The sequence below is a fragment of the Callithrix jacchus genome, chromosome 1, assembly GCF_049354715.1.
Source record: "Callithrix jacchus isolate 240 chromosome 1, calJac240_pri, whole genome shotgun sequence".
Taxonomy (NCBI): Eukaryota; Metazoa; Chordata; class Mammalia; order Primates; family Cebidae; genus Callithrix; species Callithrix jacchus.
Window position 1 is genome coordinate 205,165,272 of NC_133502.1, and position 20,558 is coordinate 205,185,829.

Below are 20,558 nucleotides of genomic sequence, written 5' to 3' on the forward strand. Positions count from 1 at the left end.
TACTCTAGTCAGATCTGAACTTCTTTTCTTGAATTTTTCAGAAATAAGTCCTGGGGCAATCGTCTTTTTTTTTTTTTTTTTTTTGAGACGGAGTTTTGCTCTTGTTACCCAGGCTGGAGTGCAATGGCGTGATCTCGGCTCACCGCAACCTCCACCTCCTAAGTTCAGGCAATTCTCCTGCCTCAGCCTCCTGAGTAGCTGGGATTACAGGCACGCGCCACCATGCCCAGCTAATTTTTTGTATTTTTAGTAGAGACGGGGTTTCACCATGTTGACCAGGATGGTCTCGATCTCTTGACCTTGTGATCCACCCACCTCGGCCTCCCAAAGTGCTGGGATTACAGGCGTGAGCCACCGCGCCCAGCCTGGGGCAATCATCTTTTAAAGAGAGTCTTGCTCTGTTGCCCAGGCTGGAGTGCAGTGATATTATCTCAGCTCATTGTAACCTCTGCCTCCCAGGTTCAAATGATACTCATGCCTCAGCCCCCCAAGTAACCATGCACAGCTAATATGTGCATTTTTAGTAGAGACAGGTTTTCACCATGTTGGCCAGACTGGTCTCAAATTTCTGGCCTCAAATGATCCGCCCATCTTGACCTCTGAAAGTGCTGGAATTACAGGCATAAGCCACAATGCCTGGCCTATTCTGCCTTTACATGGGATGAGCATGAAAGTGACCTTTCAGAAAGAAATATACATCTTGGACTCTGGAACCAAGAAGACAAAGCCTGGGTATTTTGAGGAGCTCTGAGGATCACTAGGGATGATCATTTGAGGATCACCAGCACCTGGAGACCTTGGGAAGTGGAGACCGTGCATAGCGTCACCTATCGGATGAGGGGCCCTTAGGCCCAGCTCACAGATTGCTAGACAACCTGGAAAGAGCTCAGCAGGGTCACTGGGCCATTCTTGTCTGCACAGGGACAAGGAGGATGTGCCCCCTTTCTCTTTCATGCCCACCAAACCTTGGCCTCTTCTATTTTGCCCCATAGTCTAAAACAATCCTAAATCTCTGCCTCTGTGTTGTCAGGACCCATCCCACCAGCTTTGCCCCATGGAGAACAAACATGCTCTGTGCCTCATCCGTGCTGTCAAGAATTTCTTTTTCCCACACTCTGCATCCTTGAGCAGTCCTTCATGAAACCATAGCAGATGTTTCTCAGTCCTTTCATTTTCCTTTTTCAGAGGAATTGTAATCGGCTGTGCTTTAATTAGGATTTCCCTGAGGATACTTCGGCTTTCTTCCACACCCGGGAGTTTGCAGATTCCCTCTTAGTGCACCAAGCTGATTAGATTTCTTAATTCCCTAAAATATGCCGTCTTGAAGCCCTAATACTCCTGTAGGGATGAGGTGTGTTTCTTTCTCTCTCCTCTTGTTACAGTGCTAAATCCAGGCAGTGGTCACCCTTATGGCGCTTTCTTCCTCCCTGGCTTCGGACCCCCTTCTTGGATGGGTAAGTGGTCCCTTAAGAGAAACCTCTCTTTGCATGCACAGCCTCACTGAAGCTGAAAAGTGTCCTCTGCATGGATTTTAAAAGTCTTCTCCTGGGCGCTAGGTTGTTACCAGTCTCCTGAGTTGGATCTAAATTGGGGTGGGTGCCTAGCATGAGCCTTGTTCAGGTTTAGTTGAAGCTTTTTAAAATTCACAGTCAATTATTGCATGAATTTTTCTTGTGCTCCTAATATGTGCCATGGCGATATAATGGCTAAGATCATTCCTAATTTCATGGAAATTATAGCGATCAACACATGAAAAGATAATTAAATACCACAGGATGCTGTGAAAGGTGCTTTGCAAAAAGCATGACTCCTTGGCAGGGTTTAAGTCTTTGAGGTAGAGGGAAAGATTTCTGGGAAAAGCAACATCTAAACTGAGACTTGAATAGTAAGTAGGAGTTTTCAGAAGACTGAGAATGGGATGAGAAGGTATGCTAGAAGAGAGGAGAGCATTCTAGGCAAAGGGAAGATCCTAAGGCAAGAGACAGTGAGGCTTGTCCTGGGACCTGCAAAAATGTCCTTGTTGCTGGAGTGCAGTGCAATGGGCAAAGAACTAGGGGTGGAGGGAGCAGAATGAGGAGTGTTGAGAGGAAGACGGAATGGTAGGCAGGGGCAAGAGCATTCAAGAACTTGTGAGTTTTGTGAAGTCCTTTGTGCTGCATCAGATAGAGGTGGGTACCCTCCCTTATTTCTTTAATAGTGTGGAGATCAGCACCTGGCACATCCCAGGATTTGGGAGAGGTGCCGAGTACTCACACCGTCGTTAAGGCTGGTCCTGGCAGCAGGTACCACTGAAACCTAAAACACACACCATCTCTGCTTTTTGAAGCCTGTAAACCTTCTGACAAAGAAAAGACAAAATGGGTCCAGCAGGGAATTAGACAAAAAATACTTACAGCCTCAATGAACCAAGAGCTGAGTGTTCTGGGCTGTTGAAGAAGAAACTGGAGTGATGGGATAGAAGCTGCTTTCAACTTCCTGCTGTGGGTGTCACCAGCACTACTTCCAAGCATGGTCCAATATCCACCCCAGGTGGATGCTATTGTTAATACGCGCCACAGATGTGTGGGTTGCCTTTTTTATTTGATGATGTTTTGAAAATTCTGAGTTTGTCTCAAAAGCTTCTTGGGCTAGAGAGAAGAAGAATGGAAGAGAGAGGCAGAGAGGGCAGTCGTGTTTGTTATTTTTTATGTGTCCATATTCAGGGTAAAGCAGAGGAATCAAGCTCTCCATTCCTCTCTAGGAGGACCCAAGGCCAGGAAAAAAAAGAAAGTTCTGATATCAGAAATCAGAACAGGCCTGGAGTTAGGGAATAAATTTGGAAAGACACAGACTAAAGCACAGGAAGGCATCAGAAGTTGAGGTTGGCTAAAGGACAAAACTCCAATTACAGATTGAATCAAATTATCATCTGCTGGACATTACAACATTCACACATGGAGAGTGAAAACAATATGCATTTATCACACATTCACTATGTGCCAGGCACAACATTTTATGGAATATGATTCCTGGCACATCCCAGGAATTGGGAGAGCCACTGAGTACTCACACCATAGTTAAGGCTGGTCCTAGCAACAAGTGCCACTGATAGACAGACAGATAGATAGACAAACAGATACAGGTACATGGCTAGGTAAGTAGGTAGATAGGTAGCAGATTCTCTGTCTCCCTATTCCTTTTGGTAAGAAGATAAAACCTAGTGGCTTCAAAAAAGCATAACTGAGCAAGGTGCATTCAATCAATATTCATAGAAAGGTCTATGTGTGGTAGGAAAGAGACAGGACAGGCATGCATATCAATTAAAAGATTACGGTAGATCTCACACACAGCCTGGGTGAGGACTGTTGGTGCAGTATTAACTGTCACAGGAATAGACATCCAGTTTCATTTCACTACTCCAGGCCGTTGGAAAAAACTGGGATAAAAAGGCAAGACGGTGGCCAGCTGTCATGGCTCAAGCCTGTTATCCCAGCACTTGGGGAGGCTGGGGCAGGCAGATCACCATAGGTCAGGAGTTCAAGACCAGCCTGGCCAACATGGTGAAAACCTGTCTCTACTAAAAATACAAAACAAATTAGCTGGGCATTGTGGAGGGTGCCTGTAGTTCCAGCTACCCACAAGGCTGAGGCTGGAGAATCACTTGAACCTGGGAGCCAGAGGTTGTAGTAAGCCAAGATTGCACCACTGTACTCCAGCCTGGGCAACAGAGTGAGACTCCATTTCAAAAAAAAAAAAAAAAAAAATCAAGGCAGATGGTTCTCAAGTCTTCCCCCTATGTCACTTCGCCTTTGCAGTTTTCCATCTCCCCCTCCCAGCAACAGAAGCAGATGCAGGAATCCTGAGATGCAAAAGGAGGCTGAAAACTCGATAATTGCTAGGGAATAATGATAGTCCAAGGAAGAAGGAGAGGAGGAGGGAAGGGGGCTTGGTGAGAAAGATGGGAGTCTGCTCTACATTCTTCCCTGGCTGGGAGATTGTCTGCAAGGGTGCCTGGAGGCTGGCAGCTGGTACTATGAGCTGCTTTAAAGCCCTGTTATCCAGAATGATTAGAAACAGCTAGTAGAAAAGATGGTTAGAGAAATCTTTTAGAAATGAAATATACATATCCTAAAGCTTTTGTTTCAACCCAAAACATATGACTGCATATTTGTTTGCCTTTTGCCGTAGGGCCCACACCGTTCTGCAAATTGGATATCCCAATCTTCTCTTATGAGCCACTTTTACATTTCATTTCTAGTTTAAAAACTTTTAAAATGGGATGAGAATGTCAAGAAACACATGAAACAAGGTGAGTGAACAATCACTTCCCATTTTACACAATGCGAGTGCACAATCACTTCCCTTTTTACACAATGCGAGTGCACAATCACTTCCCCTTTTTACACAATGCGAGTGCACAATCACTTCCCCTTTTTACACAATGTGAGTGCACAATCACTTCCCCTTTTTACACAATGTGAGTGCACAATCACTTCCCTTTATACACAATGTGAGTGCACAATCACTTCCCCTTTTTACACAATGCGAGTGCACAATCACTTCCCTTTATACACAATGTGAGTGCACAATCACTTCCCCTTTTAACACAATGCGAGTGCACAATCACTTCCCTTTATACACAATGTGAGTGCACAATCACTTCCCCTTTTTACACAATGTGAGTGCACAATCACTTCCTTTTACACAATGCGAGTGCACAATCACTTCCCATTTTTACTGTTATTTTCCCTCCACTTAGTATAACCTCACATACATCTGATGGCACAGCATTTTTAAATAACTGCTTTTTCAAGCTTCTCCAACTAATTTCACTTCGTTTTTATGGAGACACTGCTCTATTTTCTCGTACATACACATTTTATCAACTTATATAATATCTAATTAGGTTAAAGTAATAGGAGTAGCAGGATATCAAATGGGACTTTCACTGTTGACCCAGAATTAGCTACTAAAACTCAAAGCAAATGGCAAAGTGGCCTCTAGTCGCCCACATTCTAAAGGGAAATGAGAGCATTAGGAGGCTGCACACCCCTTCAGGCTATCAAGGGGAGGCTGAAACCCCCAAACCTTCATTCTATATAAGCAGATGGGGAAGAGCTGGAATTCCAGGATAACAGCAGGACAATGTTGTGTATGTGGGTGTGTTTATTCCCTTCCCCTCCACAACAGGAGCCGAAGGGTTGCTCCTCATTTCACGACATGAAAGGATGACTCTGAGGCATCCCCAGTAGAGACTGGAGGCATGTGCAATGATTACCATGTAGCACTTTGTTCTTTGGTTACAGGATGGTTGAACATCATACTTCCTCATCTGCCCCTGCTTCATGCCTATTTGAGTAGAGCGAGAACAAAATTTGGAGAAATGCCAGGGCCAAGATGAGGAATCAGCAGGAAAAGCTGTGCTCCCACCATGGAGCACTCTGTGGGTTTGTGGACACTGAAGGATGTAACCAGGAGTCTGGACCAGAGCTGGTCACTGGTGAGGGGGACGTCCTTAGCAAAAGCCTACAAGCTGGAATACGGGCCATAGCTAAGGGATACATATCTTGGACCCATGCATGTGCCCTTGTAGAGAGTCCACATGAAGTGCCTACCTCACAAAGGGCATCTCTGGGAATCGTAGCATGATTCATTTCTCCCCTTTTCCAGCTTGTAACCCTGGAGTTAGAAAGAAGAGATGTAATCATTGTGGAGAGGAAAAGAAGTACTTTTAGAAAACTGTAATACACATATAAATATATAGATACCTAACAATAAAAATAATGATTGTAAATCTTTCTATGGCACCTACTCAGTAATAGGCACTATTCTAAACACTTTACCTATTTTTTTTTTTTCTGAGATGGAGTTTCGCTCTTGTTATCCAGGCTGGAGTGCAATGGTGCAACCTCGGCTCACCACAACCTCCGCCTCCTGGATTCAGGCAATTCTCCTGCCTCAGCCTCCTGAGTAGCTGGGATTACAGGCACATGCCACCATGCCCAGCTAATTTTGTTTGCATTTTTAGTAGAGACGGGGTTTCACCATGTTGACCAGGATGGTCTCGATCTCTTGACCTCGTGATCCACCTGCCTCGGCCTCCCAAAGTGCTGGGATTATAGGCTTGAGCCACCATTAATTTGTAAATATTTGTTTTATATTGATATTTAGGAATATGTAAGAATACACATACACATGTGTATGCCTTTTAGCCTGTAAAAATGAACCTTCTTTATTCAAGAGTGGGTGCATGAAGCACTGTTAGTTGCTTACTCAGCAGCCCCCTCCACTATTCCTCTTCTCTAACAGGACTCAATTTTATTCTGGGTAGCCATACGCCTACCCCCAAGTGATGGATCATGATTGATCCTCTCTTTGCCATAGGACCCTGTTTTCTGGAAAAAGATAAAAACTTTTCAGAAAGGTTTTGCTTTCCTGATTAAAGGGGAAGGTTGCTGGAGCTCTTTCTTCCCCATTCTTTCTCCTTGGACACAGACGTGGCATCCGGAGCTGCAGCAACCATTTTGCATTTATTAGGTAATAAATATGAATAGGCAAATCAAACCTGCTGAGGATAGTGGGATTAAAAGATGCATAGTCTTTGACTGCAATACACAGCAGCTGAACCAACAACATACTTTTTTTTTTTTTGAGATGGAGTTTCGCTTTTGTTGCCCAGGCACGATCTCGGCTCACTGCAACCTCTGCCTCCCAGGTTCAAGCAATTCTCTTGCTTCAGCTTCCTGAGTTGCTGGGATTACAGGCATGCGCCATCATGCCCAGCTAATTTTGTATTTTTAGTAGAGACAGGTTTTCTCCATGTTGGTCAGGCTGGTCTTCTTGAACTCCCAACCTCAGGTGATCTGCCCACTTCAGCCTCCCAAAACACTGGGATTACAGCGTGAGACACCGCACCCAGCCTAACAACACACTTCTAAATGGGGAGGGGGGACGTGGGTGTTGTTTAATCCTTGGTTAGGTTTCATGTTATTCACAAATGAAAACACTCATAATTAATAATATTCATCCTCAAATAGACATATACCTACATTACAATATAAAATAGATTTCATAAATTTTAAAGCCCCTGTATTTTGTTTAGTTGTATATGTAAGTGTATTATATCAGTGATCCAATGTAAGTGGATGCAACTGTGTCAATTGTATATTAAGAAACAAAATAAGGCCTTTTCAGAATACTTGAAATGAATTCTTAAGAGTAATATATAAGTAGTACTCTAACTGTGAACAGTAACTACTATATAATTAGTCAGTCTAAAATGAAAAGGGATTGAGTGATTTGAAAACATGGTTCTGATAGAAAATATATGTGTGTGTGTGTATATATATTCTGATTTCACATATATATATGCATATATATGTGAAATCACAGAGCTTTACCATAAGAAGTGAAATCATATCTCATTTTTCTAAGCACTTCTGTTCTAACTATAAGAAGAGAATATTAAAATGACACAGTTTTAATTATTGTAGCTTTGTGAAACAGTTTCAAATTATGAAGTATAATGCCTCTAACTTAGTTTTTCTTTCTCAAGGTTGTTTTGGCTATGTGGGCTCTTCTGTGACTCCATATGAACTTTAGAATTGTTTTTTCTATTTATGGAAAATATGCCATTGGCATTTTTATAGGTATTGCATTGAATCTGTAGATTGCTCTGGCATTTTTATAAGTATTGCATTGAATCCATAGACATTTTAATAATACTAAGTCTTCCAATCCATTAACACAGAATATCTTTCCACTCATTTGTATCTTGTTTAATTTCTTTCATCATTCTTCTACTGTTTTCAGTGTTTAAATCTTTCACCTACTTGATTAAGTTTATTCCTAAGTATTTTATCTTTTTTGATGCTATCATAAATGGAATATTTTTACATTTGTTTTTGGATAGTTTATTGTTAGTGTATAGAAATACAGCTGACTTTTGTACATTGATTCAGTGTCCTGCAATTTTACTGAATTTTTTAATTAGTTCTGTTTTGTTTATGTGTGTGTGTTAAGTCTTTAGGGCTTTCTAATTATAAGATCGTGTCATCTGTAAACAGAAAGTTTTACTCCTCCCTTTCCAATTTAGATGACTTTATTTCTATTTCTTGCCTAATTGCTCTGGCTAGGACTTCCAGTTCTATGTTGAAGAGAAACAACTAGAGGGGGCATCCTTGCCTTGTTCCCTATTCTGCAGGGAAAGTTTTCAGCTTTTCCATTGAGTATAATGTCAGCTTGCCAAGGAATTTTATTACAGAGGTAGAAGAAAAAAGAGTATGATGTCAGCTTTTCACATATGGCCTTCAACATGGTGACTTAAAATCCTTCTGGTCCTAGTTTGCTGAGAGAATTTTTATCATGAAGCAGTGTTGAATTCAGCCAAGTGATTTTTCTTCATCCATTAAGATGATCATATGATTTCTTCATTCTATTAATGTGCTGTATCATTGTATCACATTAATTAATTTTTGGATGTTAGACAATTCATACATTTCAAGAATAAACCCCACTTGGTTATGGTGTATGCTCCTAAAACTACTCAGGAAGCTGAGGCAGGAGGATCACTTGAGCCTAGGAGGTGGAGGCTGCCGTGAGTCATAATTGCACCACTGCACTCCAGCCTGGGCAGTGGAGTGAGACCTTGTTAAAAAGAGAGAGAGAAAGAAAGAAAAGGAGAGAGAGAGAGAGAGAGAGAGAGAGAGAGAGAGAGAGAGAGAGAGATGACAATGGAACAGAATAGAAAGCCCAGGAATAAACCCATGTGTATACAGTTAACTGATCTTTGACCAATGTGCTAAGAATACAAAATGGGGAAAGAAAAGATACTCTATTCAACAAATGCTGTTGAGAAAACTCTGCTCTTTTCTTACTCCATACACCAGAATCAACTTAAAATGAATTAAAGACTTAAAGATAGACCCGAACTTCAAAATTCCTGGAAGAAAACACGGGAAAAGCTTTATAACATTGGTCTTGGCAGTAATTTCTCAAATATGATACCAAAATCACTGGCAACAAAAGCAAAGATTAGCAAGTGGTACAAACTAAAAAGCTTCTACACAGGAAAGCAAACAAGTAACAGAGTGAAAGGCAACCTAAGGCATGGAAGAAAATATTTACAATGTAAACCATATATCTGCTAAGAAGTTAGCTTTTAAAATATGTAAGGAACTTCTATAACTTAATAACAAAAACAAATAACCCAAGGAAAAATGAGCAAAAAGGCTGGGCACAGTGGCTCACGCCTGTAATTCCAGCACTTTGGGAGGCTGAGGCGAGTGGATCACCTGAGGTCAGGAGTTCAAAATCAGCCTGGCCAACATGATGAAATCCTGTCTTTACTAAAAATATTAAAAATTAGCCAGGTGTAGTGGTGGGTGCCTGTAATCCCAGCTACTCGGGAAGCTGAAGGAGGAGAATTGCTTGAACCTAGAAGGCGGAGGTTGCAGTGAGCTGAGATCAAGCCAGTGACATATAGATGGCCAACAGGTGTATGAAAAGAGGTTTATCATCCCTAACCATGAAGGAAGTAGAAATCAAAACCAGATAAGATATCAACTTACACTTATTACAGTGGCCATTAAAAAAAAAAGGTAAAAGGTAGCAAGTGTTGGCAAAGACATGGAGAAATGAATGAGACGTTTTGTATATTGTTAGTGGGAATGCAAAATGTTTCATCTGCTATGGAAAGTATGACGGCTTCTCAAAAAATTAAAAATAGGATACCATATTCTAGGAATTCCATTTCTAGGTATTTTTCCAAAAAACTGGAATCAGTTTCTCAAAGAGATATTTGCACTCTCATATTCACTGCATTATTCACAATAGCCAAGATGTGGAAACAACCTAAATGCCCATTGCTGGATAAATGGATAAAGAAAATGGTGTGTGTGTGTGTGTGTGCGCGCGCACATGCGTGTGCATGTCTGTGTGTGTGTATTTACATATACATATAATGGAATATTGTGCAAACCTTGAAAAAGAAGAAACCCTGCAATATGCAACAATGTGGATGAACCTGGAAGACGTTATGCTAAATGAAATATTAGAAGAGCAAATATTGCATGATTCCACTTACATGAAATATCCAAAATAGTCACATTTATAGTACCATCAAGTAAAATTTTGGTTGCCAGAGTCTAGAAGAAAAAAGAAATAGGGGATTGCCTTTCAGCAGATACAGTTTCACTTTTGCAAGATGAATATGTCCTAGAGATCTGCTGCACATCATGCCTGCAGTTAATGATATAATCTTGTCCACTTCAAAATTTGTTACAAGACTAGATTTCATGTTAAATGTCCTTACCACAATAATAAAAACAGCAGAACAGAAGCGGTGTGCCTGGTAGCCGGTTTTCCTTAAAGCAAGAGAGAGGGAGAAAGGGAAAGATTTAGAATTGAAAAAGAGTACATGATAAATAAAATAAAGATTCCTCCAATACTAGTTAGGAATAAAGAGTAAAGAGACAAGTCGAACTGCATATCGGTCTTCATTAACTTTTGCTACCTCAGCCTTCAGATCGAGCTGTACTGGGCGGCTGGCGTTAATTCACATTGCGCTTTATCAAGCGCCCTGTGTGTTTGTCTCCATTTTGGTGAACATTCGCATCCGGCCCCAGCCTGAAAAGTGCTCCCAGTAAATATTAACCATTTGGCCCTCGTGGGCAACTGAATGGACCATTCTTGACACAAATTGATCTTCTCTGAGGAAGGGTTCACAAAACCTTCAAATTTTGAAAAGCAGAAGGCAGGAAAGGATCTTGATCAAATCTCTTTTGATTGCAAATAACAGAACCCAACTCAAGCCAGCTTTTAAAGAGGGGTCAGGAAGTGGCTGTTTGTGGCTCATTCAAAGGAAAAGCTTTTTATTTAGTTTTGAGTAAGGCTAGCTCCAGTTGGTCAGACAATGTCGACAGGATCAGTTTCTGTTCCTCAACTTTCGTCTTTATTGCATTTGCTTAATTATCCGCTATGTCCTGATGACACTGGTAGGAGCAGCAGGGCCGGAGTGCAGAAGCTCCTACAAGCTCCATGCTTACAGGATTCCAGCTTCTAGAGAAATGGAAAGAGACCTTCTCTGTTCCAGAAGTCATACAGAAGTTCTGTAACTGTATCTCATTGATTTGCAGCTTGGGTTACAGGCCCATCCTGAACCAATTGTGGTAAAAGAGATTGTTATCGATGACTGAGCTGGGATTAGGAACCTTTCCCTGGAGCCAGGGGTGATGTCAGCTCTACCTGCGACACAATGACTGAGTGGGCTGGGAGTGCTTTTCCAGAATATTAGACACTGTAATAGAGAAGGGGAATGGGTCCATTGTGGGAAAACTCAGATGTCTTATACAGATAAGGAAAATTATTGAACCACCATTAACTGAGTGTGTACTATGAGGCTGAAGAAGCAATGAGCATTGAGTCTTATAATCTACACCACACTTGCAGAGCTATATGTAATTATCCCTGTTTTACAAAAGAAGAAACTGAGATCTAGAATATTTCAAAAATGTTTTCCAGCAACACAAAACTAGTAACTCAAGTTGCATCTAACACACACGTTTCATCCTAAAGCGTCTTTTCTCCGGCGTTTTGCCTTCTCTTGCCCCATATATAGACTCAAGCCAGTTCCTGTTCGGTCTGAGGTGGGATAAGCCTAGTGCTTACCTTCTGTTCTCCTTGGGGTCAGCAGGTTATTTCAAAGACAAGCTGAGAATTAAACAGTACTCTGAAGTGGGAAGAGAGTTAATAAATTGAGAAGAAAAGATACAAACAAAATTGTGAATATTGAATATTTTAAATCTGTGAAAAATGTACCCATGGAAAAAAGACTGGAATCATAAATCCAAAAAGGATGAGAATAAGCACTTCAGGGAGTTAAGATTTGAGGAATTATTTTCTTCTTTATGTTTTCCTGATCTTTCCACATATTCTACCATGAGAATGATTTATTTTTACTCAGAGAAAAAATCTACTTAAAACAATCTTGCAAGTATAGGGTGAGGAAAGGTAAACTAACCTCTATGATATTTGAATCAGGTTGAGAAGCTGGAAAAAGCTGGAAAAATCCTGTTGGATTTCTGTGAATAAATTTTTTTTTAAAAGGAAGCATTGGAGTTAATAGCAAATTCTCTGCATGAACAGAAGTTAATATTTTCATGCCCTCCAGCACTCAGAGGCCAGCAGCACACAGTGCATGTACATATATTAACAACCTGGACATGGGTACAAATAGCAAGGTTGAAAAACTCGCTGACTCAGGTTGCTGGAGACGAAGCAAGGACAAACTTGGAGAATTCCTTCTGGAAGATTCAGAACTTCCAGGATCGTAAGCAGAAGAAAAGGTGAGCAATGGATCTAGGGGAAATAAAGGAAATAGATGATTTTCCCAGGGTGCAGGGTCCTGAACAATTCTCAGTAGGGGAGGGATGCTAGTTCTTACCTGTATTACTCAGTGTTCTCCAGAGAAGCAGGATAGATAGATAGATGGATAGATAGATAGATAGATGATAGATAGATAGATAGATAGATAGATAGATAGAATAGATAGACAGATATTCTCTCTCTCTTTCTAAAAAACATCAAACTCAAATTGAGAGATATTCTATAAACAACTGCCCTGTAAGAGAGGGAGAGAGGGAGAAGGAAAGAGAGTTAGGCATAGTTCTCGGGTCTGGAGCTGGAGAGCTTGCAGATTTTAATGTAGATTCCAGTCTAAGTCCGAAGGTCTGAGAAGGCAGAGGAGCACCAAGTGTAGAAGATCAATGTTCCAGCCAAGTGGTCAGGCAGAGAGAAAAAGAGAGAGAATTCTTCCATCTCCTTTATGTTCTATTTATCCTTTATGTTCTATTCAGGCCCTCGGTGGATTGGATAATACCCACCCACATTGGGGAGAGCCATTCCCTTTACTCAGTCCAAAGATTTGAATGCTAATTTCTTCTGGAAACATCCTCATAGACACCCTCATAAATAGCATGTAACCAGATACCTGAACATCCCATGATGCAATCAAGTCGAAACACACACTTAGTTATCATACTCCCTGAAACCCCTTCTCCCCATGAAATCAAAGAATGTCATCTTCATGACAATCAGAGCCCCTTGGATGTCTGTCACACATCACAGTTCACAAGCCACTTTCTCACTTACTATCTCATTTGATTCTCGCCATCTCTTCACTGGGCTACCATAGCAAGAGGGGCAAGTCTCTTCAAAGTTTGGTTGTGACTGTCTCACATCAGAAGATGAAACAGAGAGCTTCAAGCTACGTTTTCTGTTTATGTTCTGTTCTGCAAGTAGTGTTTTAAGAAAGTCAACGTGATCTTGAGATCTCTAGCGATAGCTAAATACAAAATGGTGTGCTTTTCTGCTGTTGGTGCTCGTTGTACTAAGAAGAAAAAAAAAATGGACTTGAGCCATTAAGAAAGAAGTCTCCCTTCACTAATGAACAAACCAGTGATTACAGGACACCCAATATACATACTGAGAAGGACATAGCATTATTCTTGTTCTATTCCTGCCAAAAAAAAAAATCATAACCTCATGAATCTGGTCATGAGAAAACATTACACAAACTCAAATTGAGACATACTCTTTAATAAACTGGCCTACACTCTTCAATAATAATTCAAAAATGATAAAAAATGAACATTTCGAGAGAAAAGAAGATGGTGCGGTAGGAGCAACTCAGGATTGTAGCTCTCAGTGAAGGCGCAGAGGGTGAGTCCAAGCCACATTTCCAGATGGATCTTTGTTGCCCACAGAATGGGAAAATTCCCAGGTGTAGGAGAGACATGGGACGCCAGCGCAGCCCTTTTGGCTGGCGCAGCTGTTTCAGCCGGCGCTGCAGTGCAGCGGCACTCTGCACAAAACGCACTGGTCTAGGTGCCCTGTTAAACTGGGATTTGGGAGGGCAGATTAGCATATCCATCTGATTAAACAAAACTTGAACAGTGAGCCAGACCAGGAGATTCCCAGGAAGCAACGTTTGAGCTGGCACAGTGGGTCACTGCATGGGAAATCACACAGATCCCAGTGCCCTATCAGCAGGCAACTGAAACACCTGGGAGAGAGTCAACTGTTCAACTTAAAAAAAAAAAGGGCTCTGAGTCAGGGAGCCAGGTGATCAGGCTCGGTGGGTCCCAGCCCACAGGGACAAACAAAATGGTGATTCAAAATGCTTGGGGTTGAGGGTTTCACTGTGGGCATAGCTGAACCCAGAATGGTGCACCTTGGTGGGGGAAAGGCGTCTGCCATTACCGAGGCGTTCCACCCCTACTGTGGTACACTCCCATTGCTGACACAGCCTGCCATTGCCGAGGCAACCTGCCATAACAGAGAGACTCTGTCAAAAGGGCGGAGCCCATGACAGCAGGGCAGAGCCCACAGCAATAGGGCGAAGCCCACGACAGCAGGGCGGAGCCCACAGCAACAGCGCGGAGCCCACAGCAACAGCGCGGAGCCCATGACAGTAGGGCAGAGCCCACGGCAACAGAGCGGATGCCACAGTAGCAGGGCAAAGCCTCAGCAGGCAAATACTGACAAGACTGCCTCCTAGCTGGGCAGGACAGTGTGATGGATACTCATAAAGAAAGCCCTAATTCCCCGAGACAGAGCATCTGAGGAAAAAAAAAGGTTTTATAAGTTCTGCTGCAGCAGACTTAAATGTACCTGCCTAACAGCACTGAATGAACAACGGAGCTCACAGCTCAGCACTTGAGCTCCTGTAAAGTACAGACCATCTTCTCAAGCAGCTCCCTGACCCCTGAATATCCAAAGAGTCACCTCAAAAAGGACTGATCAGACTGACATTTTGCGGGCATCATTCTGGGACAAAGACAGCAGAAGAAGAATCTGGTAGCATCCCTCACTGTTCCACAGCTGCTACAGGTGTACCCCAGACAAGCAGAGCCTGGAGTAGACCTCATCAGTCATACAGCAGAGGGGCTAGACTGTTAAAAGAAAAACTAAGTAACAGAAATACTTCATCATCAACAAGCTGGGCGTCCACTCAGAGACCCAATTGAAAAGTCAGCAACTACTCAGATGACAGGTGGATAAATCCACAAAGATGGGAAGAAACCAGCACAAAAAGGAGAAAAACACCCGAAACCAAAACACCTAAGCTCCTACAAAAAACCAAAACTCCTCACGAGCAAGAAAACAAAGCTGGATGGAGAATGAGTGTGACAAAATGATGGAATCAGACTTCAGAAGGTGGATAATGAGAAACTTCCGTGAGCTAAAAGAACATGTTCTAACTCAATGCAAAGAAACTAAGAACCTTGAAAAAAGATTTCAAAAAAAGATTTGAGGAAAGGATAACAAGAATGGACAACTTAGAGAGGAATATGAATGAATTGAAGGAGCTGAAAAACACAACACGAGAACATCGTGAAGCATGCACAAGTTTCAACAGCTGAATTGACCAAGCAGAAGAAAGGATATCAGAAGTTGAAGATCAACTCAATGAAATAAAATGAGAAACCAAGATTAGAGAAAAAAGTTCAAAAAGGAAAGAAGAAAGTCTCCAAGAAATGTGAGACTATGTGAAGAGACCTAACCTACATTTGATAGGTGTACCAGAATGTGATGAAGAGAATAAATCCAAGCTGCAAAATACTCTTCAGGATATTATCCAGGAAAATTTCCACAACCTAGCAAGGAAGGCCAATATTCAAGTCCAGGAAATACAGAGAACACCACAAAGACATTCCGCAAGAAGAGCAACCCCAAGGCACATAATCGCCAGATTTACCACGGTTGAAATGAAGGAGAAAATACTAAGGGCAGCCAGAGAGAAAGGTCGGGTCACCCACAAAGGGAAGCCCATCAGACTCACAGCACATCTCTCGGCAGAAACTCTACAAGCCAGAAGAGAGTGGAGGCCAATATTCAACATCCTTAAAGAAAAGAACTTTCAACCCAGAATTTCATATCCAGCCAAATTGAACTTCATAAGTGAAGGAAAAATAAAATCCTTTGCAAACAAGCAAGTACTCAGAGATTTTGTCACCACCAGGCCTGCTTTACAAGAGCTCCTGAAAAAGGCACTACACACAGAAAGGAACAACCAGTACCAGCCATTCCAAAAACATACCAAATGCTAAAGAGCATCAACAAAATGAAGAATCTGCATCAACTAATGGTCAAAACAGCCAGCTAGCATCAAAATGGCAGTATCAAATTCACACATAACAATATTAGCCCTAAATGTAAAAGGGCTAAATGCACCAATCAAAAGACACAGACTGGCAAATTGGATAAAAAACCAAAACCCATCGGTGTGCTGTATCCAGGAAACCCATCTCACAGGCAAGGATACACAAAGGCTCAAAATAAAGGGATGGAGGAAGATTTACCAAGCAAATGGACAGCAAAAAAAAAAGCAGGAGTTGCAAGTCTCATCTCTGATAAAATAGACTTTAAAGCAACAAAGATCAAAAGAGACAAAGAAGGTCATTACATAATGGTAAAAGGATTCACACAACAAGAAGAGCTAACAATCCTAAATATATATGGACCCAATACAGGAGTACCCAGATATATAAGGCAAGTTCTTAATGACTTACAAAGAGACTTAGACTCCCACACAATAATAGTGAGAGACTATTATTAGACAGATCAACCAGTCAGAAAATTAACAAGGATATCTAGGGCTTGAACACAGACCTGGAACAAACAAACCTGATAGACATTTACAGAATTCTCCACCACAAATCCACAGAATATACATTCTTCTCAGTACCACATCACACCTACTCTAAAATTGACCACATAATTGGAAGTAAATCACTCCTCAGCAAATGCAAAACAACTGAAATCATAACAGACAGTCTCTCAGACCATAGTGCAATCAAGTTAGAACTCAGAATTTAAAAACTAACTCAGAACCACACAGCTTCATGGAAACTGAACAACTGGCTCTTGAATGTTGACTGGATAAACAATGAAATGAAAGCAGAAATAAAGAAGTTCTTCAAAACCAATGAGAACGAAGACACAACATACCAGAATCTCTGGGACACATTTAAAGCAGTCTCCAGAGGAAAATATATAGCAATCAGTGCCCACATGAGAAAAGTGGAGAGATCCAAAATTGACACCCTATCATCAAAATTGAAAGCGCTAGAGGAGCAAGATCAAAAAAACTCAAAACCTAGCAGAAAACAAGAAATAACTAAGATCAGAGCAGAACTGAAGGAGATAGAGAAATGAAAAACCCTTCAAAAAATCAATAAATCCAAGAGCTGGTTTTTTGAAAAGATCAACAAAATAGACAGACCACTAGCCAGACTGATAAAAAGGAAAAGAGAGAAGAACCAAACAGATGCAATAAAAGACGATAAAGAAGAAATCACCACAGATTCCACAGCAATCAAACCATCATCAGAGAATACTACAAACAACTCTATGCACATAAACTAGTAAACCTGGAAGAAATGGATAAATTCCTGGACACCTGTGTCCTCCCGAGCCTAAACCAGGAGAAAGCTGAAATTATGAATAGACCAATAACAAGGTTTGAAGTTGAGGCAGCAATTAAGAGCCCACACAAAAAAGGCCCAGGTCCAGATGGGTTCACAGCCGAATTCTACCAGACACACAAAGAGGAGCTGGTACCATTCCTTCTGAAACTATTCCAAATAATCCAAAAGAGAGGGAATCCTTCCCAAATCATTTTATGAGACCAACATCATCCTGATACCAAAACCCAGCAGAGACTCAACAAGAAAAGAAAACTTCAGGCCAATATCCATGATGAACATAGATGCAAAAATCTTCAATAAAATACTGGCAAACTGATTGCAACAGCACATCCATCATCCATAAAAAAACTTATCCATCATGATCAAGTAGGATTCATCCCAGGGATGCAAGGCTGGTTCAACATATGCAAGTCTATAAACGTAATTCACCACATAAACAGAACCAAAAACAAAAACCACATGATTATCTCAATTGATGCAGAGAAGGCATTTGACAAAATTCAACAGTCCTTTATGCTAAAAACCCTCAATAAACTCGGTATTGATGGAACGTATCTCAAAGTAATAAAAGCTATTTATGACAAACCAACAGCCAATATCATACTGAATGGACAAAAACTGGAAGCATTCCCTTTGAAATCTGGCACTAGACAAGGATGCCCTCTCTCACCACTCCTATTCAATATAGTACTGGAAGTTCTAGCCAGAGCAATCAGGCAAGAAAAAGAAATAAAGGGTATTCAAATAGGAAAGGTGAAAGCCAAATTGTCTCTATTTGCAGACAACATGATAGTATACCTAGAAGACCCCATCGTCTCAGCCCAAAACGTCCTGAAACTGATAAGCAACTTCAGCAAAGTCTCAGGATATAAAATCAATGTGCAAAAATCACAAGCATTCCTCTACACCAATAACAGACTTAAAGAAAGCCAAATCAAGAATGAACTGTGATTCACAATGCTACAAAAAGAATAAAATACCTAGGAGTACAACTTATGAGAAATGTAAGGGACGTCTTCAAGGAAAACTACAAACCACTGCTCAATGAAATAAGAGAGGACACAAACAGATGGAGAAACATTCCATGTTCATGGTTAGGAAGAATCAATATCGTGAAAATGGCTATGCTGCCCAAAGTAATTTACAGAGCCAACGCTATCCCCATCAAGCTACCATTGACTTTCTTCACAGAACTGGAAAAAACCACCATGAACTTCATATGGAACCAAAAGAGAGTCCGCATACCCAAGTCTATTCTAAGCAAAAAGAACACAGCGTGAGGCATCACACTACCAGACTTCAAACTATACTACAAGACTACAGTAATCAAACCAGCATGGTACTGGTACCAAAACAGAGACATAGACCAATGGAACAGAACAGAGGCATCAGAGGCAACACAACATATCTACAACTATACAATCTTTGATAAACCTGACAAAAACAAGCAATGGGGAAAGGATTCCCTGTTTAATAAATGGTGTTGGGAAAACTGGCTAGCCATGTGCAGAAAGCAGAAACTGAACCCCTTCCTGACACCTTACACTAAAATTAACTCCAGATGGATTAAAGACTTAAACATAAGAGCTAACACCATAAAACCCTAGAAGAAAATCTAGGCAAAACCATTCAGGACATAGGAGTAGGCAAGGACTTCATGACCAAAACACCAAAAGCATTGGCAACAAAAGCCAAAAGGGACTTAATCAAACTCCACAGCTTCTGCACGGCAAAGGAAACAGTCACTAGTGTGAATCGGCAACCAACAGAATGGGAAAAAATTTTTGCAGTTTACCCATCTGACAAAGGGCTGATATCCAGAATTTACAAAGAACTCAAACAGATTTACAGGAATAAACAAACAAGGCCATTCAAAAATGGGCAAAGGATATGAACAGACACTTTACAAAAGAAGACATACATGAGGCCAACAAACATATGAAAAATGCTCATCATCACTGGTCATTAGAGAGATGCACATCAAAACCACATTGAGATACCATCTCACGCCAGTTAGAATGACGATCATTAAAAAATCTGGAGACAACAGATGCTGGAGAGGATGTGGAGAAATAGGAACTCTTTTACACTGCTGGTGGGAGTGTAAATTAGTTCAACCATTGTGGAAGACAGTGTGGCGATTCCTCAAGGCCTTAGAAATAGAAATTCCATTTGACCCAGCAATCCCATTACTGGGTATATCCAAAGGACTATAAATCGGTCTACTATAAGGACACATGCACACGAATGTTCATTGCAGCACTGTTTGCAATAGCAAAGACCTGGAACCAACCCAAATGCCCATTGATGATAGACTGGACTGGGAGAATGTGGATCATATACACCATGGAATATTATGCAGCAATCAAAAATGATGAGTTTGTGTCCTTTGTAGGGACATGGATGAATCTGGAGAACATCATTCTCAGCAAACTGACACAAGAACAGAAAATGAAATACTGCATATTCTCACTCATAGGTGGGTGATGAAAAATGAGAACACATGGACACAGGGAAGGAAGTACTACACACTGCAGTCTATTGGGGGGAATAAGGGAGGGACAGCAGTGGGGGAGTTGGGGAGGGATAGCCTGGGGAGAAATGCCAAATGTGGGTGAAGGTGAGGAAGGCAGGAAAACACACTGCCATGTGTGTACCCATGCAACTATCTTGCATGTTCTGCACATGTACCCCAAAACATAAAATGCAATAAAAAAATGAATATTTCAGATTAAATGACACTAAAAAGATAGCAACGACTTAATGTGCCACATAATTCTAAGTGGAATTCTAGACCAGAAATTGATTTGGCTATGAAGTACATCATTAGGATAGTGAGGGGATGGGAGGAGGGGGAAGGGGGGAGGGAGAGAGGGGGGAGGAGAGGGGAGGGGAAGGGAAGGGAAGGGAGAATGAGCTACAATGCAATACACTGCAATGTGATGTGATAGAATTATACAACAGGACAGACACTGTCAGGCAGACAATAGAACATAGGTGACAGATCCTAACATTCATGGCATGAAACAACCTTGCACCTGGATAGTGTTCTCCATACTCAAAACTGCATGTGATTTAGTTCCATGCTTT

General features: G+C 41.3%; 1 protein-coding gene across 3 annotated transcripts in view; it reads right to left on the reverse strand.

Moving 5' to 3' along the window:
* Nucleotides 1-1,447: 1,447 nt before the first annotated feature.
* Nucleotides 1,448-20,558, reverse strand: part of LOC144577990 (uncharacterized) — a 206,605-nt gene continuing 187,494 nt past the window's right edge. For 2 of the 3 annotated variants that reach the window (XM_078339246.1, XM_078339245.1), the window contains 2 exons: nucleotides 10,292-10,343; nucleotides 1,448-5,658 (listed from right to left, as the gene is read on the reverse strand). In XM_078339246.1, the coding sequence (XP_078195372.1) occupies nucleotides 5,385-5,658; nucleotides 10,292-10,343 (326 nt within the window). In that variant the 3' untranslated portion in view covers nucleotides 1,448-5,384. Of the gene's footprint in view, nucleotides 5,659-10,063; nucleotides 10,125-10,291; nucleotides 10,344-20,558 lie in introns of all 3 variants that reach the window. The other variant, XR_013522902.1, reaches the window with a different exon arrangement.